This window comes from Onychostoma macrolepis, chromosome 24 (assembly GCF_012432095.1).
Source record: "Onychostoma macrolepis isolate SWU-2019 chromosome 24, ASM1243209v1, whole genome shotgun sequence".
Lineage (NCBI taxonomy): Eukaryota > Metazoa > Chordata > Actinopteri > Cypriniformes > Cyprinidae > Onychostoma > Onychostoma macrolepis.
Window position 1 is genome coordinate 5,610,090 of NC_081178.1, and position 22,530 is coordinate 5,632,619.

The 22,530-nt window shown below is 37.3% G+C and overlaps 1 protein-coding gene across 3 annotated transcripts in view; it reads right to left on the bottom strand.

Annotated features, from left to right (window-relative positions):
• Positions 1 to 22,530, bottom strand: part of LOC131533490 (dynein axonemal heavy chain 5-like) — a 48,359-nt gene that overhangs the window by 16,506 nt on the left and 9,323 nt on the right. For all 3 annotated transcript variants that reach the window (XM_058765835.1, XM_058765833.1, XM_058765834.1), the window contains exons 21-57: positions 21,885 to 22,036; positions 21,340 to 21,547; positions 19,129 to 19,216; positions 18,844 to 18,964; positions 18,568 to 18,734; positions 17,383 to 17,475; positions 16,950 to 17,153; positions 15,864 to 15,944; positions 15,367 to 15,771; positions 15,079 to 15,197; positions 14,854 to 14,990; positions 14,031 to 14,193; positions 13,824 to 13,935; positions 13,590 to 13,718; positions 13,376 to 13,476; positions 13,185 to 13,283; positions 12,569 to 12,722; positions 11,799 to 12,065; positions 11,437 to 11,565; positions 11,058 to 11,273; positions 10,719 to 10,865; positions 10,005 to 10,177; positions 9,688 to 9,866; positions 9,346 to 9,533; positions 9,025 to 9,219; positions 7,853 to 7,987; positions 7,543 to 7,732; positions 7,189 to 7,406; positions 5,813 to 6,124; positions 5,422 to 5,511; positions 4,959 to 5,195; positions 3,427 to 3,594; positions 2,924 to 3,130; positions 1,820 to 2,149; positions 820 to 1,026; positions 430 to 672; positions 106 to 260 (exon numbers count right to left, since the gene is read on the bottom strand). In XM_058765835.1, the coding sequence (XP_058621818.1) occupies positions 106 to 260; positions 430 to 672; positions 820 to 1,026; positions 1,820 to 2,149; positions 2,924 to 3,130; positions 3,427 to 3,594; positions 4,959 to 5,195; positions 5,422 to 5,511; positions 5,813 to 6,124; positions 7,189 to 7,406; positions 7,543 to 7,732; positions 7,853 to 7,987; positions 9,025 to 9,219; positions 9,346 to 9,533; positions 9,688 to 9,866; positions 10,005 to 10,177; positions 10,719 to 10,865; positions 11,058 to 11,273; positions 11,437 to 11,565; positions 11,799 to 12,065; positions 12,569 to 12,722; positions 13,185 to 13,283; positions 13,376 to 13,476; positions 13,590 to 13,718; positions 13,824 to 13,935; positions 14,031 to 14,193; positions 14,854 to 14,990; positions 15,079 to 15,197; positions 15,367 to 15,771; positions 15,864 to 15,944; positions 16,950 to 17,153; positions 17,383 to 17,475; positions 18,568 to 18,734; positions 18,844 to 18,964; positions 19,129 to 19,216; positions 21,340 to 21,547; positions 21,885 to 22,036 (6,519 nt within the window). The remainder of the gene's footprint in view (positions 1 to 105; positions 261 to 429; positions 673 to 819; positions 1,027 to 1,819; positions 2,150 to 2,923; positions 3,131 to 3,426; positions 3,595 to 4,958; positions 5,196 to 5,421; positions 5,512 to 5,812; positions 6,125 to 7,188; positions 7,407 to 7,542; positions 7,733 to 7,852; positions 7,988 to 9,024; positions 9,220 to 9,345; positions 9,534 to 9,687; positions 9,867 to 10,004; positions 10,178 to 10,718; positions 10,866 to 11,057; positions 11,274 to 11,436; positions 11,566 to 11,798; positions 12,066 to 12,568; positions 12,723 to 13,184; positions 13,284 to 13,375; positions 13,477 to 13,589; positions 13,719 to 13,823; positions 13,936 to 14,030; positions 14,194 to 14,853; positions 14,991 to 15,078; positions 15,198 to 15,366; positions 15,772 to 15,863; positions 15,945 to 16,949; positions 17,154 to 17,382; positions 17,476 to 18,567; positions 18,735 to 18,843; positions 18,965 to 19,128; positions 19,217 to 21,339; positions 21,548 to 21,884; positions 22,037 to 22,530) is intronic.

Genomic DNA, 22,530 nt, shown 5'->3' on the forward strand with positions numbered 1-22,530 from the left:
GAAATAAAATAACCCAGCATTCTGTTTACACAGGGTGTGAAAAGCCCTTATGACAACAATGTGAAATCAAACCATCAAATTTAAGAACAAGTACAATATTCTCACCGTGTCAGTGTGATTTGAAAACTCTGGTATCCAGCAATGAAGGATGAAAGTCGGGTGAGACTCTGTTTCCCAGAACCCCCGACTCCAACCAGTAGTGCATTACCACGAGCTGTCCGGATTATCCGAGAGATTTTCATCAAATGGATCATGGCATCCTGTGAGAGTGTATAGAGGTCAATGTGATATATTTTTCAAAGTTATATTTTTGGCCTTTTATTGAATAGAAGGGACTCAAACTCAGGTTGCAGCTCCGGAATGTCAGAGTGCTGCCCACTCTAGAGAACATTTTTTACATTTCAACATTATCATTACTGTTCTACTAACCTCAAAGAAGACCAGATCCATGGCTGCTCCTCTAACAGTTTCATTATACTGTTGCTGAAACACAGACAGGCGCTCTGATAGGGCCTTGAAGGAAGGAATGGGCTCATAGATCTTTGGTGTCTCTGCCTCTGCATCTTCAGGTTCATCTCCCGTCAATTCTGGAGCGTCCTGCAGGAAGTCCACAAAAAAAGCTTCCGGTGACCCCTGCTCCACAAGGGCAGGACCATGATCCTGTGCTGTGACCTTTAGAAAAGTAGAAAAATCAGATAATAAATACAGGTAAAGAAATACAAATGATACAATTAAAATCTATGATTCTTTTATTAAACCCATTAAAATTAAATAAAAAAAAAATCTGTCATGAAGCCTTTGAGGATTTAGTTGACACACCCTCTCTAAAATGCCATCAAATGTCTCTCTGTCCTTCTGATCAATGAAGCGGTCGGCGATGACCCGTGTGCACTCGTGGCGGAAAAGAGATGCCAGCAGTTGAGGCGTCCTACATACTTCTGATCCCACAGTGAGAATCCCCTGCCATATCCTGCTCAGATCACGCAGGTTAAAAATGTAGTGGAACTTTGCCGGGGAAGGCAGCATCTGAAAACAATATTAACATAAAATCATTATTTTATTAATACACACTAGCCTTCAAAAGTTTGGTGTAGGTAAGGTTTTTAATGTTTTTGAAAGAATTATCTTGTGCTCACCAAGGCTGCATTTATCTGATCACAAATATTGTAAAAACAGTAATATTGTGAAATTTTATTACACTCTGAAATAATAATTTTCAATTAATTGATTTTAAAAAGTAATTTACTCCTGTGATATCAAAGCTGAATTTTCAGTGTAGCCTTAAGTGTCACATGACCCTTCAGAAATCACTGTAATATCCTGATTTGGCACTCAAGCAAAATGCATTACTATTATAAATGTTGAAAATAGTTGCGCTGCTTAACATTTTTGTAGAAACAATTATACCTTTTTTTAGGATTCTTTGATGAATAGAAAGTTCAAATGAACAGCATTTATTTAAAATGGAAATGTTGATTACAATGTAGAAGTATTTACTGTCACTTTCGAACAATCCAATGCTTCCTTGCTGAATAAATTTATTTATTAAATAAAAAAATAAATAAATCATACTGACCCCAATATTTTGAATGGTAGTGTGTATAAAAAATATATTGCATGAGCTAAACATTGTTTGAAGAATATTGACCACAAGAGGGCAGCATTTAATAATAATTAATCTAATAATTTGAACCACTGTGTTACAATGCATGTATGGTTTAAAAGACTCAATCAAATCAAATTTGGAGGAAACTGAGCTACCCAAACATTTCATGTACAATAAGCAATACCTCTTTTGACAATATTACAAAGGCAGTACCTTAGCTTTGACCGCTTGCCACACTCTCCTGGTGGTGGGGACCAGGGCGGCAGCTAGAGAGCACACCTCTTCCGGAAAGCCTCTTTCTGGGCAAAAATAACCACTGGCCAGCGTTCGGAAGATCTTATCGATGGAGGAGTTGGATGGCAGAGTGCAGTTAAACAAACAGAACTGGCGTTTGAGTCGTTGAGGGATATCATTGCGGCCACCTCCAGGGTGGATCATGGCAGCCACCAGATACAAGTCGACAACGCTGACAAATTCTCCAGACCGTTCCAGGCTGAAGAAACCTCCCTGCACCATCAGCTGGCGAACAATCTCATTAGTGATCTGAGTGGTGAACAAAACACCAGAGGCTTAGTCAAGGAGAATAAAAAATAGGATGCTATAGAGTGCTGTAGGGATCACATATTTTTGTATGCCAAAACCCGTAAATTTCCTGTTTCATCATCCTAAAGTCAGTGGGTTTTCATCATGGACATTAAATGTCATAAAGCCTCACTAGTCTGCTTTCACAGCCTCTCTGTGTTTTTGATTGCACTCCTGCAAACTAATCTAACTCAAACTTTCAGGGAAAGTGCTTTAAAAATAATGAAAGAGATAGAAGTTTGGTGATGCTGAAGGAGTAGTAGTGCTATGGTTTGTTTATGCAATGTTAAAATTCAAACAAAAAGAAAAATACAGTGATGTTGAAGTCATGCAACCATGGTGTTAATTCGTTTATAGCCTACAGTTAGTTTTACTTCCGCCAAATGTTTTTAGGCTTCAAAATGTATAAAAGTTGTGTTCATTTGAGAAGATTATGATGAACAAAACGTGTATGAATCATAAACCTTTGTTGGTCACAGAGCTTTTTTTTTTTTTTTCATCAGCAAGGCGATGCTAACTTCCGGGTTGGCTCACAAAAATTTGTCATCACTGCGGCACACTGTTACTTATTCAAATGTTGCTCCTTTTTATTACATTTATTAGTTATGCCATGATTAAATTCAAAATTAGAGTCCATGTCTGTCGAGGTCATCTACACATAGTGTGCTCAAAGAAATTGACAAAAGGGGTACATTTTTAGCAAATTAAGTCATGAAGTTGCATGTGACTCCTCACCTGATCACCCCATTCATTGATAACTGGCATGTTGATGTCGTCAATAAAGACAGTCATCTTCCTCCCACCTGGAGGTCCATAGGTGGTGCCCATGCGTTTGTCTATGTAACTCTCAATAGTCTGCTGGAACATGCCAGGCTGAGTGGCCGAGGAGAAGTTTAGGCTTTTGCTCAAATGTGTTTCCGGGTCATATTTGCTCATGTAGCCCTGTGGGGAGGTTTGAATTACATAGTTTTGTCAGAATTCATTTCAGCGTGGTGAATTCGCATGATGAGTGAAATCTGTGTAGTGAACTTTTTCACCCCTATATGAGACTGATCACGTGTATTCCTATTGGAATCACTGGATTTCACCTGTGATATTTTTCTAAGCAATGGAAATCTGAATGCACCTTGAATTTACACCAGTTCAATTTCAAGTTTTCAAATATGCATTATAAACTACAAAGCCAGGAAACTATTTATAACAAAATATTATTCTGCTGATAACAAACAGACATGTACCTTGATCATGACTGTCTTGGCTGTTCCCTGTTCACCAATGAGCAGGACAGCTTTGCCTTGTTTCATAATGGTTTGCATCAGGAAGTCAGTCCTTATGTTGTCGACATTGGGTACGAGAATGGAGGCATAGTCAGGAACTGTGTCTTTGGGGTAGTGATACTCTGGCACCTAATGATGACATTGCAATTAAAAGGTATATTTAAAAATGATAACTTACTCATGCACTGAATAAAAAGATAAACAGTAAGGTTGGCACAAAAAAATTTGGAAAAATGTAGGGCCGCCCCCTAACAGTTGACTAACCATTAGTCGACAAGAAGATGCGGCTTGGTCAACCAAAATTGAGTCACAGATTTTTTTTTTTTAAATCCACAGGAAGTGGTGAGGTCACGCAGTCCGTGTAGGACAGATCATTAATGGCTGGTTTATGTGGTAATGCAGGACATTGGGCAGGACATCCAAACACTCGCCTATCATTCATAGACCTCAAATATGGCTTATCATCTGAAATATGTTAGTAGCAGCAACTTTACATGGCCGGTCAATCTAATGTTTACCTAGAAAAATGTGCGCTATTTATGTCTTTGTGGAGTGTGGATCGGACCCATTTGAATTCTACACAGAATGCTATATTTTATAGCAATATGGATGAGATTGTGGCTTTCATACCCTGTCAAATGTGGCTTTACCGAGCTCAACGGCTCTAGCCCAAGCTGTGATATATAATGAACGCTATTGGCTATTTAAAAAGGGGACAGGGCTGCTTGATATGTCCCGCCCTGTCTTCCTGTTTCGGTTAAACTGACGTCAACACATAGAATAACAGTGCATGTTTCAAGGCACTTCAGTGGACCTTTAAAATACTCCATCCTTTTTGGTTATACAGATAAGAGTAATACATCTTCCGAATCTGTAAAGACTCTATGTTCATTTGTGTGTACTTACAATAACAACAAAACATTGCGCTTTTGTAAAATAATGAAAGCAAACATGAAACTTGTCAACCAGAAAACTCTTTAGTCGGGGGAAGCCCTAATCTATAAAGAGTGAAATGTCTACTTTTAAATGAACCAATTCAAATGGAAAACAAATATTCTCAGATTATGTAATCCATATGAAACATGCATACAGGCACATCCATTACTGTGGAGATGACGAGTCAGTGTCGCCGACTTCATCTCTTAAGCCGAAATCAAAGAAAGCACTAGTTTATGAATAAATGATTAAAATGTTAATGTAGCCTCCTTACTGTTTTTCCCTGACACATTCATAATGATTACTTCTTCCAGTGTGCTGTGGCAAACTTTATGTGTGCGCTCGAACGCTTATTAGGCCATGTAGGCAATTAAAGGCTCATTATTATGATTTAAATGGTTTATTAATAAACGTGCGATTAGTCGACTAATGCTTAAAATGAACAACTACTAGTCGACCAGAAAAATCTTTAGTCGAGGGCAGCCCTAAAAAAATGTAGCATGTGGCATGCTATAATAAAAGATCATAACATTATACTTAACAAATAATGCTCTTACCCTTGTAGACCAGAGATCCCACTCTCCAGTTGCACTGACCACAAACTCAAAGATGGTCTGGTCACCCTGTGTGCTGGGCAGGTCCAACTTGGCATTGTGCTGTTTAAGGAAAACCTCCATCTTGGCTCGATCATCCAATTCCAACAAAGCACCAACAGACCACATCACAGCAAATATGAAGAGACGTTTGATGTGAGCCGCTGTTAGGTGTTTCTCTTCAACAGCTGGCAACAGGCCCTGTGTTGAATCAGCACCATTTTACTGTACATTTGAGCCTCTTTAAAGCAGCCACCATTTTCAAAGATTATAGCTCAAGATCATTCTATTTTTAGGATCATTAACATGAATTAAACTGATTTAGTGTGTCTAAAATTCAAACTCATAGTGTATATTAATTCAATAAACCACTCAAGCTATATTTCATGATACCTGAAAATTATTGTGACTGTGCATCACAATTTACCTGTAATAAATCAATAGTTTGCTTGATGTACATGCACTCAAGCAGCTGCATTTTGGGGGAAACGGCAGTGAAGACAAAAGTCATCAAATCCTGTGGAAAATAGTCAATAGTCAGTAAGAGCTTTTCAATTCTGTGTACAAAATCCTCTTACCTTTCCCTAGGCAATGTCAAAAAAATCAATAGAGCTTTTCATATTCATAAACCACTTAATAGCTTAAATGGTTTACAAGCGTTGTATTGATCCATTTTTATATTGATGTTTTACCCACTTTATATCACTAGACACCTCTCAAAATGTAACTAAATATCCTTGTTATAACAGTTAAGCTGTACTCCAATAATCTACATATCAGAGAGCATGTGAAATACTGCCCACATGTCTAGCTGTCACCTGATAGACAGAGTTGAAGGAGGCCAGTAGCACTTCAGCCTGTGTTGCTGGGATCTTTTGCAGCCAGGCCTGCAGTATGGGTTGCCATTCCAGAACAGAGGAGCTCATGAAGACCATTCCATTGCGAGACACAGTGGCAGGAGATGCATTGTCAATGTTGTGTGGCTCAAATACCACCTTGCAGTTGGGAGCCATTGGTATTCTGTCTCCATTTGCCAGGGTGAGGGTTTTGTTGTCGTCCAAGACGGAGTTGAGATTTTCAATCCAGATAGCATCGACTGGACCATCAAGAACAATCCATATGTGTTCTCCCTGTGAAATGTTTTACCATGGAGTAATTTAATTGGAATTTTAAGTACTTACTAGTGCACTAGGTCATTTACTGACAGTTATGAATTGCAATCAAAAATTATTAAAACATTTATATTTCATGAAGAAAAAAATCTCTATTTACTTGTTAACTGCCATTCCAATCATATTTAATCAGTAATGACAAAAAAAAAAAAAAAAAAGGCAGCGGCTATTTGCACTAAGTGTAAATAGCGATAGATAAATAGAATCTATAGCTGTTTGCACTTAGTGTAAATAGCATATTGTTAAAAATACTGCTATTTTCACTTAGTGTAAATAGAATCCATAGCCATTTACACTAAGTGCAAATAGCATATTTTCTTAGCGATGGATGCTATTTACACTTAGTGCAAATAGCAATGGATTCTATTTAAACTAAGTGAAAATAGCAGTATTTTTTAACAATATGCTATTTACACTAAGTGCAAATAGCTATACATTCTATTTACACTATGTTAAAATAGCAAGATTTTCTGCTATTTATATACTACTTATTGCAAATAGTGGCAATTATCTGCACCTCAGTATTGTAGTACATTATAAAACAGTACGCAATAATAACGTATTGAGTGTAAATTATAGTTTTAATTCAAATTATTAAAAGGATGCCACCTTATTGGGACAATAAAGCCCTCCCTACACCTACCCTAACCCTACCCGATACTTTATTTTCAACTTTTTGATTATTTCCTTCATTTTTATTGAAATGAAGATGCAATATGAGATTTGAAAAGGGAGAAAAAAAGTTCGGCAAAAGGCGGGTTCGAACTCTGGTCGATCGCACCTCACCATCTACGCCGCTGAAACTGATGCAAAATGAGCGTCTTTTTTCAGTTTTGACTATCCCAATCACACGTTGGTGGGCAGAGTTAGTGTAAATAGCCTTTGCCAACAAGGCGGGCTATTTGCACTTAGTGTAAATTGACACATTGAAAAAGAAAAAAAAAACGCTTTTTGCCAATACAGTCAAAGTTAAATGTTACATAAACATGTCATTCATTTACTTAAGTTGCTTGTTAATTAACCTTTTTGGACTTTAAAGTTTTCCTCCACAGTGTAGAGAAGACACCATCTGTCCAGTCATTTGTGGCCACATCCAAAGTGCCAAACATCTGGGAGGCAGTAATAGCCTTGGGATTCATCCTCATTTCTTTGTGTGGAGTTCCACATTCTGTCATTGCTTTCATTAGAGTGTGGATACATGTGGTCTTTCCTGTTCCACTGGGACCAAGAGTCATCATACCTACACACAGAAAACAAATAGATGGAATGAGGACAGCATTGTCCACTTCACCAAACCTATGTATGCCAACAGCCATGGGCATATGACAAAATTCATTCTTATAACTTTAATAGAAGTAAAATGGATAATGTCTAACCATGTCTCACTCTCTGCGTCTCATACAGTTGCACAAGTTTGAGAATCCAGGGTGGGTGTGCAATCAGTCCGGCTTCTTCAGCTTGTTTGGTGATAGCAGCTTCCAGGTCAGGATAACCGGCTTTATCCAGCTGAATGCCCGGAAACAAGTCGTTTATCAGACTCATGAACAGGGGCTCATCTTCATCTACCTGTATGGAGGGAGAGGCAGAAATAGAGTCAGCTGCTGAAAATATCTGTGACACACTGAAACATTTATCCTACTTCTTCAAGGTGTTATTTCCAAACAGATTTGGATCAGTTAGAGTCACCAGTTTGGAGAGGTTCATGTCACGCAGAACTCTCATGACCACAGTCTTTTCTGGCTCAGTTGGGTTGGATCTCTTCACAGCACCCAGAGTTCTCAAAACAGACAAGATGTTTCTCAAGCCAAAGTCATAATGGACCTGTTGAGTGATAAATAAAAATTATCAGCAAGATGTCATGCCCATCAACAAAGAAAACTTTAATTAATTTATTTATTTAACGATATATCAGCTTCAAAAGTTAAATTCATGGAAAACCCAAGTTTAATAAATTTAAAATAATAATGACAACAATAATACTACGATGAATTACATACAACAATATTATATTTAGAAACAAACAAAATAAATAAATAAATAAAACAATAATAACAAGTCTTAAATAAAATCTTTCAATTTGATAAAAATACTTAACAAAAAAAAATTGTTATATGGAAATTACATATTTTTAAAAACAACTTTCTTAACTATGTCCAATGTAATTTCTGAATAAAAGTATTGCCGAATATAATTTAAAGAAAGACATAAGAAAACATTTAAATGGTCATACAACACTAACACACATTTAGTTTTAATTTTAAGTAATTTTAACCATTATGTAAAAATAAAAGTGGACCACAGAAAATTGAGTTTTCTCCAACGTCATTATCACCTTATCAGTAGCTTTCCATACCTGCTTTTTCACATATTTCAAAACTCTGGTGAGAACTGACATTGATTCATTGATTTTTTTTTTCATTTCAACATTAACACTGTAATTTTCCTATTTATTACTGTGAAGCTGTTTTGAAACAATTTGTACTGTTTCGATGTCCATGTGACATCAGTGGTTCAACCGTAATCTTTACAAAGCTACGAGAATACTTTTTGTGCGCAAAGAAAACAAAAATAAAGACTTTATTCAACAATTCTTCTCTTCCGCCTCACTGTCCTCTGCCATTAACAAGAGTACCATGACACATGTGTGTGCTGCTGCTGATGTGGTACTGTCGACATTTCAGTTACACTGCTGTCAATAAAGGGTCAGAAATATTTCGGATTTCATCGAAAATATCTTAATTTGTGTCCCAAAGATGAACAAAGGTCTTACAGGTTTGGAACGACATGAGGGTGAGTAATTAGTGACAGAATTTTCATTTTTGGGGTGAACTATCCCTTTAATTATGTATTGTGAGTACCTGTTTAGAAAGCTGTTCCTCACACAGTTTGTACAGCGTGTAAAACTTGCGGCTGAGGACTTGATTTTCACGAAAACCTGCGCTGGCAAGTTTCACTCTCATGATGATGGCTCGGTCAGGCACCATCATGGACACTGTGCGGAACTGAATTTTCAAGTTCTCAGGAAGCTCCTGTCGACCAGCATAACCTGGGTTCTGTGATGAAAAATGGCCACTTAATGGAGGGGGAGATACTGAAGAAAGAGTAAGACTGAAAAAACAGTCTGCAGTTTAGTGATGACTGCAGTATAGTTCCATGACATACAAAGGTTGTCACATTACCATAGTAAGGAAGATCCCAAACTCTCTATCCATATCCACCACATCTCCATCTGTGAATATGAACTGAGGTTTTTTGTTCTTCTTGCACTGCAGGACGATGTAGATTTGTTGAGCAGCTACTGAGAGCACAGGCAGCTCGATGCGGTTGAACTCATCAAAACAGCCCCATGCGCCAGACTGAGCTAATCCTGTTTGACAAACATTATAAACATGAAACACCATTGGAAAAAGGCCACACGTGTTAAATATGCAACCACTGTCTTGATTAAGGTTGAAACAGGTGCTCTGTATAAGGTGAAAAAGAAGAAAGCCGTTTGAGAAGTTAGTTCAGGTGGACTCAACCTTTATAGATGCGGCCCAGTCCACGGAAGTCCATCTGGTCGGAGCAATTGAAGACAACCACGTATTTTCCCAGGCAACGGCCCATGTCTTTGGTGGTTTCAGTTTTTCCTGTCCCAGCAGGGCCAGCAGGGGCCCCTCCCATACTCATCCCTAAAGCCTGTGCCAACGTGATATAACATCTGCAAGAAACAAACCAAAAAATAAATAAACAGGTGGTTAATGCACTGGAGAAAATGGGTGCTACTCATTAAGAGCCATTTTTTGCTGATGCTGACTTAGTTTCAAGAATGTGGCATCTTCAATATATCTACACTTGCCTGTCAGTGAGAGGTGTGATCACCAGACGATCAGTGCAGCCCAGATACTCATTACAGTAATCAAATTCCACATCAGTGATTTGGATTATGCATCTATCTGTATCCTCTTTGAAGTAGAAGCGGGACTGTTTCTGCCATTCAAAGTCTAACGGTGACCGGATGTTCATTCGTACCTTGAGTGGAACATAAAAAGGCAATGTGAAGGTTAGAAGTGAAATAAATCAGTCTTGTACAGGGTTCTGCATGTTTTATTTCAAATAAATGTACTTTTGAACTTTCTATTCATTAAAGAATACTGAAATGCATTATATGAGGGTTTCCACAAAAATAAGCAGAATTTTTTTTTAGATATTATAATAAATGTTTCTTGAGCAGCAAATCAGCATATCAGAATGATTTCTGAAGGATCATGTGACACTGAAGACAGGAGTAATGATGCTGAAAATTCAGCTTTGCATCACAGGAACACATTTTAAAAATTATTCAGACAGAAAACCGTGATTTCAAATTATAATAATGTTTCACAATATTTACTGTTTTACTGTATTTGTGATTAAATAAAGGTAGCCTTGGTGAACATAAGAAAATAAATATTTCAATTTTGAACGATAGTGTATAGTAGACTGTGTTCAATTTGGTCTGTAAGTATAAAGCTATTTCAAGAGAATGATACATAGCAACCAATTTACACTGAAGAGCCCAAAAATGAATCACCAGGTCATCAAAAATGTCCTTCTGGTGAACATGTATTGTGATGAGTGTCTCATATTTGGTTCTCTCCATCTTGGTCAAATCGTGAGTAGTCATATCAATCAGTTCATTCAAAAGATCCAGGAAGTTCTGGTTAGTAGTCTGCATTATCTGCAAAAAAAGACAAAATGATCAACAAAATATGGGAAACATCCTCCAAAATAATGTCAGACTGTAACAGAACATAATAAATAAAAATAAAATAAAACTTATTGATGGGGGAAGAAAGCTGTCCAGTCATAAACTACAACATCCTGATTTTTAATATGACATGAAACACCAAAAAAAGGACTAAATTTAAACCTTTTTGTCAGTCTTGCTATTACAGAGAGCCTCCTCAGCATCTCTGGTCCAGATGAGCTGTATGCCGAGCAGCCCAACCTGAGCAGGGAACATCGACTGGAACTCCACCAGTTTAAAGCCCTGGTCAGTAATAACCATATGGGCCTGTCGTATAATGCTGTGAATGGTCTTCTTGACTCCATCCAGTAACAGACCCAGCCAGGCTTCTACATTACCCTGTGGGGTGACAGCATTAACTATCTTCATTATCAGTAGATCTATGGGATTTCTGCCAGTTTTATCAAACATCAGGCAGAAACCATAAACCCCAATAACGTGATAAGGTGATATCACACCTCTCCACATAGTTTGAGGTATCATTTTTAATGAAATTTTGTACCTGGGCATTGATCGATTCACTCAGATTCACTGTTTCCCCTTCTTGTGACTGAAAGCTTAGTATCTGGTCATAGTTTTTCTCATGAAACACAACTCTGTTCACGTTATCAAAAAGGTTCAACAGGTGAGCCTGAAAAGCAGAAAAAAATTAGAAAAAGGAGATTATTGAGGAATTTTCTCATTTATTACCTGCTGTATTTTACTAGCTTGAATGTACAGTATTATATAGTACATTGTATAAACATACAGTATATAGTATGAGCAACCCATGTACCATTTGAACATTTACTAAATACTGCTTATGATGACCATAAATAAATGAGAACTTTTATATGGCATAATATCAAAGTGAAATAAACGCACCTGTATGGTGTGCGAGTCAGATGCCTGACCCAGTATCTCCAACAGGACAGGGTCAGAGACGAAAAAGAACCGTGGAAAGACAAGGCGTTTCTTTTCCAGGTATCCGCTCAGAGATTTCTGACACACTTCCAGCTGTTCCAGAAGGTGCGGCAGCAGCTGCTGCAGTGTCTCGTCCCCAACACAGCACTGAATGACACCAGGAATCTCGTGTGCCCGCTGCATTATCCTCTGCCATGATTTGTCGATGGTTTGGAAGCGTTTAGCCTCCTGTAGAGAGTACATGTTCAGAAATTTTAAATATCAATAAATAGTTCAATATAATAAAAAAGGTTATTCCACATAATATCTATTCTTTGCACTTATGTATCATGTTGCACTTATCTCGTGTGCGTCACATGAGCAGAGCTTTTTGTGCAATGCATGCGAGTGTTAAAAGAGGCTTTACTGCTTTGGAGGCCATTCACACAATTTGTTTTTTTTCAAAGCAAAAATCCAAGACGCTGGCAGCGAAATAGGAAAAAAACGCAAGGTCTCGAGACACGTTTTTTGACAGTTTGACTTAGTTTAATTTGAGCGTTACGTTTTTAGAATGCTGTGTAATGCATCATATGCTGAAACAATATGAGTGTAATGGTCAGATGGAAAAATACCGCAGTGGAATGGAAAAAAGTGTTTTGTGTAAACGGCCCCTTAGAAGGTAGCTGCCTTGCCAGTAGTGGACCGCTCACAAGGTTAAGAAAGAAGGGATAATGTATTTGGATTCATGCTACCTGAGGAAGTTGTTTGGCAATGTCTCCACCCACAAACACAGCCTCCAGGTACAGCCACAGATTTTGCACTGTGAGCCACTTCTCAATGACCTCTGAACTGTTTGACAACTTCTGCACCCACTGCTGGATGGTGGGCTTAAACGGAGCATTATATCTGAAACAAAAATTCAATCAAATTTACATCAAACTGTAATGAAATACAATATCAAATTTGCATGGGATATATGTTGTCAGTGTATTAACCACCATACATAAACACACACACACACACACACACACACACACACACACATCTGGTTTGCTATCCTTGTGGGGACTCTCCATAGGCGTAATGGTTTTTATACTGTACAAACTGTATGTGCTATTTCCCTACACCAACCCTACACCTAAACCTACCCCTTACAGGAAACTGTGCATTTTTAGATTTTCAAAAAAACACCATTTAGTATGTTTTTTAAGCCTGTAATACCTCTGTCATACCCATGTCATTATACAAATTTTATCCCCGTAAACCACAAAAACCAGTACACACACACACACACACACACACATATATATATACATATATATATATATATATATATATATATAAACACATATGAGTAACACAAGATACCTGTTACTCATTAAAGACCCAAGCACCATAAGACTGTCCTCCATTAACGCCACTTTCTCAGAGGTGTCCGATCCCTTTAGCAGTAGCTCTCCGCGATTCCTGAAAGTTTTTTTTTGAATGAATGAATGAATGAATGAATTGATTTTATGGTAAATTAATGAATTTAATTACAGATTAATTCTTTCTCTGACCTGAATGATGCAAATGTGAACTGATGGCTGCTCCATTCAGTCACAACATCTTTGAGTTTGGCATCAATGTCTCGCTCCTTAACGGCACTGATACACACATCCTAGCACCCAGAGGGTTTTCATAAGATACTGACAGCATTGTGCTTTTTTATGCAATCAATCTGACTCAAACCATTAAGGTTATGTTAAATGGAATATTTTGCCTGCACAATACCTCAATATCTTCTTTGTTTTTTAGCAGAGGTGCTTCCATGATATTTCGAAGGCTAAAATTTGCAGCTTCCACTTCAAACTTGTGGCCGGTAAGATCAGTTAAGCGCTGCCAATGTCGGGGCATCATTGCCTAGTTGTATGTTAATTAAAGAACGTGTTATGTTAATAAAAAATAGTTTGCTCGTTGTGTATAAATGCAATATGTGTGTATGAACAGATGCTTGCTTAACATCACCTTATTTGCCATCATGTAGAGTAGAGGACAGGTTTCATTAAAGTCATCAATGGTTGTTTTCAGGTCATTGAAAGCTTGCCACTCCTTCAGGGCCCCAGGCAGCTTACGAATCCTTGAAAAGAATTATAAAATATGCACTCAAATTAACTTCATTCAATATACAATATTTATTAATTAGATTAGTTAGAAAGGTAAAATCATAAAAACCTATTCTGAAAATCCAGCAGTTCACTGTTTATCTTTTCTATATTGAGGTCAGCCCATAGTATGTCGTAGTAGCCAGAAACGCTGTCAATCACAGAATTGTAGAGGCTGTAGAGCTTGGACATAAGGTTGAGCTCTCGTTTGATTCTGTGAAGATCAGGATATTCTGAAAGGAGAAAAAAGAAAGAATGATTTTTTAAAAAGAAATTAATACTTTCATTCAGCAAGGATGCATGAAATTCAGCAAAAGTGACAAAAAAAGACATTTAGAATGTTACAACAGATTTCTCTTTTTTTTAAATGCTGTCTTTTTAAACTTTCTATTCATCAAAGAATCAAGGGAAAAAATGGTTTCACAAAAAACGTTAAGCAGCTGTTTTCTGTTTTCAACATTGATAATAATAAGAAATGTTTCGTAAGCACCAAATCAGCATATTAGAATGATTTCTGAAGGATCATGTGCTTTACCATTGCAGGAATAAATTACTTTTTAAAATATATAGAAATTATTTAAAATTGCAATAGTATTTCACAATATTACTGTGTGACTTTCAAAAACACTAAAAAAGCTTACAGTGGGTTGTACTGTTGTATACCCTGGTGTCAATAATTTAGATGACAAAACATTCACAATTTCCAGTTGACAAAATGACAAATAGAAAATTGAACATTACATCAAGAACCATAAGGCAGTACAAACCGTTGACCAGATTACATGTCTGTCCCTCACAGCCTCATTTTCATTCAATTCAAAGTAAACATGGCATCTACCCTGTCCTTTCTGAATTTAAACCCATATTAACAAGGTAAAAAAATACAGAAGCACCTGTAACAGGGAGGCCAAACAGTTCTTCACCACTAGAAAAGGTGACAAATTTCCTCCACAGTTCATCAAACTTGGCCTGATAAACTTGCAACCTGTCACTGGCTTCACGTGGGGCCAAACCTGCTACTCCAGGACCACTGAACACAAAACAGAGGCTTTATTAAGACACTATAATCAATGACAGAGGTACGTAAGAGACTGCATTAAGATAATATGCAAATTAACCTGTTGTCATAGTCAGCATAGAAAGTTTGCACAGATTGCTGGAAGACTTCAACTCCAGAAACAAGCTCAGCCTTCATTTGAGGTTGAATTTCCAAAAGTTTATTCTGTGTTTCTTTTGCCTTCAAATTAAAAACAGATCAATGTACCTTTACAAACAATCCTAAATCCCAAGAGGACAAAGTAAAGATGATTCTCTACTTCCTTGATTAGACAAAGTAGAAAAAATAAAGAGAATAAACTACCATATATTTGAATACTATTTCATATGGTCTCAAAAACTTCTCTTACCGTCACATTAAGTTCCTTCCAGGCGTACACAACCCCATCAATCTTTTCCGCATTTCCATCATTGAAGAACAGCTCATGGCGATTTAACAGCGCAAACGATTCCTCCACCGGTCCTCTGGTGGTCTCTATCCGTATCTCTGCTTCTCGTATCTCTTGCAGGGCGGCCATGGTTTCCCTCACGTCATCCAGGTCAGAAATTGGCCTCTGCAGCTGCTTGCTCACCCCATCCACAAAAGAGCTAATCTCAGCCATGCCCACAGAGGCCTTCTGGTTTAGAGCCACACCAAATGCACGTTTCCATGTGCGACACTCTTGAACGAGGGACAGTTTGAGAGAGTCAGTTTCGTAGAGGATGGGGCAGACGATGCAAGTGGAAGGAAGCTCTTGAATCCGGGTGTCAAATGTCTAATCAAATACATGTAGTGGAATTTAGGATCACTCTCAGTTAGACTGCAGCTATCTTTACATTTTATAAGACTTATTTAAAAATTACGTACAGAATACAGAGATAGTTGGTCGCTGAATTCTGACAATAATGGTTTGGTCTCCAAAAATACTTTCACCTGTTCTGCTGGGTCCTAGATTGGAGGAAAGCGTGAAATGTCACACATTTTGATGTCCTGATGCTACAAAATGTGTATGTGCCTGTCATAAACATGTCTGGATCATATTTCACTCCTAAATAATATATATATATATATATAATTATAATTTTTTAAATATTTAATATAATTACATTATAATATATATACAGTGGTGGCCAAAATGATTAGAACACTAGCATTTTCACAGTAATTCAAAGTCAGTAATTTCTATCTTTTGCTGTAGTGTATCAGTAGGAAATATCAGTTTACATTTCCAAACATTCATTTTGCCATTAATTGTAATAAACCAGTGTGATTTTTGTTTGCACAAGGAGTCTGACAACAGCCAGTGCTCCACACAGAGATCTGATCTCATCATCATCATCCAGTCTGTCTGGAATGACATGAAGAAACAGAACAAACAGAGACAGACTAAATCCAGAAGAACTGTGGCAACGTTTTCAAGATGCTTCAAGAAACCTACCTGCAGCAAAGCTACAATACTGTACAATAAGGTTTTAGGCACTTGTGTAAAATGCTGTAAAATGAGGATGCCGTCAAAAATAATGTCATTAATAGATTTTCTTTATCAATGAACTTCTATTAACTAAATTAAAACATTTGGTGTGACCATCCTTTGCGTTTAAAGCAGCTTTTGCCCTAGTTGCACTTGTGCATAGTTTTTCGGGTAGCTTTGCATATGTAGGTCTCTTAAAGCATCTTGGAGACATTGCTACAGTTCTTCTGGATTTAGTCTGTCTCTATTTGTTCTGTTTCTTCATGTCATTCCAGACAGACTGGATGATGATGAGATCAGATCTCTGTGTGGAGCACTGGCTGTTGTCAGACTCCTTGTGCAAACAAAAATCTCACTGGATTATTACAATTAACGGCAAAATGAATGTTTAGAAACGTAAACTGATATTTCCTACTGACACACTATATATCTATAGAGAGAGAGAGAGAGAGAGAGAGAGAGAGAGAGATTTTGCTGAATACCTGTTTCCACAGGGCTGAAAATTGAGACAACCCTTTCAGGATGTCCCCAGCATCTGCTTTGAGAGAGGACACCACAGGGACAAGCTGGGACAAAGCCTTGTTCACATCCTTATGTTCTGTCACCTGTCTGTCCAGAGTCCTCAGCAAGAGTGGTTTAGTGACTAGAGTCTCATCTCCAAGCTCACGTGCTGCTGCCTGCTCTGCCTGTGGAGTCACAAAACTTCTACAGCTAACTAACCTCTGATAAAGATTAGAACACATCTGTCACATGCCAGTAACTACCACAGGATAATTTTGTAACTATCAGGGTGCAAAAACGAGCAAAAATCAAGTGTATATTGAAGCACTTTCCATGAACAATGGAAGTCTGTGAGGCAATGTATTGATAAGCTTAACTTGTTTTGAACCCAGATCACCCCTTTAATTCTGTTACCTCCAGTTGTTCTTGTTGGACATGGGAAAATTTCCAGAGTGGAATATCCTTTGCCATTGAAAGCACCATGTTCACAGCTTTATTGAGAATACCCTGCACAACAAGGACTAATTAGTGCTTAGGAATAAATCTAAAGTTTTAGAATTTAATTCATATCAATATGTATACACATGAAGATGTCCATTTCTGATGGTTTATAAAAACACACTAAGAGTGTCAATCAAACCACATCTTATTATTCTGTGCTTGTGTTTTATGTATATACTTTATACACAACTGTTAAAAGGTTTGGGGTTGGTAATGTTTTTGAAAGAAGTCTCTTGTGCCAAAGACTATAGAAATACAAAGATGGTTCACTCCTATAATTATTAATGGGAGAAACTGCAACACGCAATATGGTGGAATAGTCCTGCCTTCTAAACGAAAGAGCAAATCGCTGATTAGTAAAGTCATTGCGTCACTGCAGCGGCTATTAGAAGCTCCGGTTTCGATAGAAACCTGAGACTCGCGCTTATGACCGTGCATGCGCATTGGCTGGTCTAACCTAAAAAATAAACTTTTTTAATGCTATTTGAGCATAAGAAACAACATTCATGGGGCAGTTCATTTCAGATTTTGATGGTGATTTGAAATATGTAATTTAATTGTGAGTTCATCGGGCAGTTATTGAGATTTCAGGATTGCCCCATTAATTTAGATAGGAGTTGGTCTTGGATGAGCTGCCCGGACGCATTGCAAATATGGCCGCCAAGTGAACAGACTTGCCTTGAAAGGGACTTTGCTTGTGTTCACCAAGGCTGCATTTACTTGATCGAAAAGTAAAAATAGGACAATATTATCACAATTTAAAACAGCTGTTTTTTGTTTGAATGTATTGTAAAATGTGAAATATTCCTGTAATAACAAAGCTGAATTTTCACCAGCCAATATTCCAGGCTTCAGAGTAAAATGATCCCTCAGAAATAATTCTACTATGCTGATTTGGTGCTCAAGAAACATTTCTTATTATTATTATCAATGTTGAAAACAGTTGTGCTGCTTGTGGAAATCAAGATACTTTTTTCAGGATTTCTTGACAAACAGAAAGTCAAAAAATAACTGTGTTTATTTGAACAGAACCCCCCAAACTTTTGAACAGTTTACATATTGATATTATGCTCCTTGTTGTTTTCACGTCAGTAGTACCTGTATCTGTTCGAAACTTGGTCTGAAGACAATGTTGGGAATGGCCAGCTCAACAGAAACCCTGAAAAGAGCAAACTGAACGGCAGCTTCACTTTGAGATGAAGAACGATACTTGGAGCTCACAATAAGTAGCCGACGCCACAGAGAATCCAGAGAGCATTTGGTAGCTTTCAAATGAAGAACACAACATTAATGAATGACTCAAAAAGGTGATACAAGTAAGGTTCTCAATTTTCAGATGAAACTCTGATGCATGATTCCACAATGCATGTATACCTCTGACCAGGGCCTCTGTGTTCTTCTGACATAACTGTCCCATCATGATATAGAAAGCACATGGCAGGCAGTATAGACAACGTGTCTTCTGCTTGGCATCAGGATGCAGACATTTGTAGTTCTGAACATACATATCAAGACTTTCTCAGAAAACTATACTTATTATGTGTCCATTTATAGCAGTAATATCACACATAATGAGCTACAACCCATCTAATTAAGTGCTAAAAAGTGTTTTATAACTATAAATAATAATAAAGCCTTCATAACTGATGTTTACAGCACCTCCAAGTTGACCCTTTCTGAAGGTTTTAGCACTCTCTTCAGTTCTTCAACCATCTCCATCATTGAGCTCTCCACCTGCTTGCTTGCACTTGAATGAAAATAAAGGAATCCTCAAATCATTTTTTAAATCACATTTAACTATGGACCTCAGTCAGGATACTATAGGGGTGGGTGATACGGAAAAAATATCATATCATGATTTGTTTTAAAAAAAATATCACGATTCATGATTTTATCACGATTCTTTGTCATGTTGGTTTTACTATTTTGCAAGTTGTCTGAGCATTACAGCCAAACTAATTTCCCTATTATAAAGTCAAAGCATTTCAAGGTAACAAAATATAAAAAAGAATGGCAGATTTTTTGGCTAAGGTGGGCGAAGATAAAAATCTTTCATAATTTTATCTTTGCTATTAAAAAATAAGAACAAAGATACACGTTTCAAATACACATAATATACAAATAAAACAGTGCTTTATTTTCAGGTACAATTGGCATATTTAGGAGGAGCATTCAAGAAATTGAATGAACAAATACAAAAATAAAACACTATATAGATTTGTTATTATTATTATTATTAAAGCAAAGTAACTGTATTAAAGTTGTTCGGTCAAGAGTAGAGAGGGATTTTTCTCTTTGTGTTTTGTTGTTTTATTAATAAAGGAATAGTTCACCCAAAAATAAAAATTCTGTCTTCTGTCTGTCAGTTCTGTCATAGTGTTTTATTTTTATACCATCATTTACTCACTCAAAAGTTGTTTTAAACCTGAATGAGTTTCTTCCTTCTGCTGAACATAAATGTTATTTTGAAGAACGTGAATAAACAGAGTTGCTAGTCCACAGTGACTTTCATTGTCAGTCCTCTGTCGTGTGTGTCATGTGTTCCCACCTCTTGTTTCCATATTTGGTCATGTTCCTGTCCTTGTTCAGTGTGATTATTAGTTAATTCTCGTCCAGCTGTGTTTAGTAATTATCTATGATTAACCTGTGTATTTAGTTCATACCTGTTTAGTTAGATTTGGACTGGTCTACTCGTTATTCCCCGGTGTTCCTGTCTGTGTCAACCTTGCCTTGCCTTGCCTTGCCTTGCCTTGCCCTGCCCTGCCTTGCCTTGTTTGGATTCATTAAATACTGTTATTTGAGGTCTCCTCGTTCCTCCCTGCTGTGTACACCGTGACATTCATAGTATTTTTTTCCTCAAATTTAATGGAGACCAGCAACTGTTCGGTTACCCACGTTTTTCAAAATATCTTCTTTTGTGTTCAGCACAATAAAGAAATAAATACAGTTTTGGATCAACATGTGAGTGAGTAAATAATGACAGAAATTAAATTTTAGGGTGAACCATCCCTTTAATGACAGTCGGCAGTATGTTTAGTACTGTCCCTTTAAGACCTGCACGTATCTAATATACAGGCACGTATCCGACTTTCTCTCAACTGTTTACTTTCATTTTAGACATAACCAACTTAGTCTATATGTAAACCTTGTGTGTTTTGACAGTATTAGCGCAAAAGCTAACTTAGTCCAGTAATCAGGAGGTGTTTGACAGGCTTTTAGTGCGTGTGCTTATACCCCCTCAAAAAAAGCGCACGTCAGAACAGTGCGTGATTGAAATGTTTAACGGCTCTAAAGCAAATGCAAATAATGTACTTTTGTGATTGCGAATAAGTGCAGTGTCCTGTAAGAGTAACTCTACCGCTGAGTTAACACTGATGTGAATGTATGTCGCGTTTTACAGTATCGACGGATACAGAGACGGAGGTGCCAGATCTGCAGCTGACAGAATGCACTGTACTACTACGATATTTCTTCAAAAGCAGATCGTGGAGACATTTTTATCGTCCACGAACAAAAATCGTCATATCGCACACCCCTACTATATACTATATAGTATATTTTGATACTATACTATCGAAAAACAATGGATTCTCTCTGCAGTGAATGGGTGTTGTCAGAATGAGAGTTCAAACAGCTGATAAAAACTTGTGGATTATTGTGATGTTTTTATCTGCTGTTTTGAGTCTTATTCTGATGGCACCCAATCACTGCAGAGGATCCATTGGAGAGCAAGTGATTTAATGCTAATTACATAAACTCATCTACATATCTGATGGCTTGAGGTTGAGTACATTTTCAGAGGAACTTTTTGAACAGTCTGCTTTAAATATAGCTGTTTACACCATACTAGTCAGTGAAAGTGTCACTCACATCTTCAGCGTTTGTCTTGCAGTGTTGATAGTGGTCTCTGTATTGGTGAGGAACATCTCAGGTGTAACTGTCTGATTTTTGGGCAGTGTCAGCAGACTGGTGGAAGCCATGGATTCTAAGGTACGCTCAATTCGACATTCCAGAATATCCAAAACAACCTTTACTACTTGCTCCAGCTCTTGCAGTGCTTTGTACACACAGCCTATGACTGAGAAACAATGGGAAAAGACATAGGTACAAAGGTAAGATTAGACATTGAATAGAATTAACTTCAAAAGATTTCCCCAACTCTAAGACACTCTTCATTGGCCACTTAAACACTACAGGTTACACTGTACAGTAGGTCACTTAATGTCATTCTATAAACACAAACTTTATTTAGTGGAGTGATATCGATATTTTATCTAATGCAATAAAATTCTTTTTTTTTATATAAGTGTGACATTAGTACCAATATACTTTTTTGCGGCCCTTGTAAACTTTTGCAGACCAAAAATAGCATTAAAGATGAAAGGTTTCAAGTTTTTTTTTTTTTTTTTTTTTACAATGGTCAATATTGAGGGAAGTCCATGAGAGAATGGTCAGTCCAGGGTAGAGGGCAGTCTCCACATATCTGATGAAGGGCTTCATCGGGGACTGTAGCACACTGGGTATCCTCTTGACTACTGCATCAAAGTTGCTTAGCATCTCCTGTAATCTGAGAGCAGTGAAATTAATGTACTGTATGTATTAACCTTATATTTAAATTTAGATCAATAATTTATGCTTGTTTGTTCATGAGTAGGATGCCTTGCTGTCTTATGATAACATTGCCCTAACCATCATAGAATCTGATTTGGAACACTTCATAGGCAGCGACTGTACAGGCCACCCAAATAGCACTGCTTTATGCAATAATATTGCATAAATAAGGTGAAAATTACTGGTGTAGTATGATCACTGTAAAAGTAGTTCACCCAAAAATTTGCTTAAAATGTACACACCCAGGCCATCCGAAATGTAGATGAGCTTGTTTCTTCATTGAAACAAATTTAGAGAAATGTAGCATTACATCACTTGCTCACCAATGGATCCTCTGCAGTGAATGAGTGCCGTCAGAATGAGAGTCCAAACAGCTAACAAAAACATTACAATAATCCACTTTAACTTTAAACCTTCACTTCTGGCAAAAATATCCATAAAAACACTTTC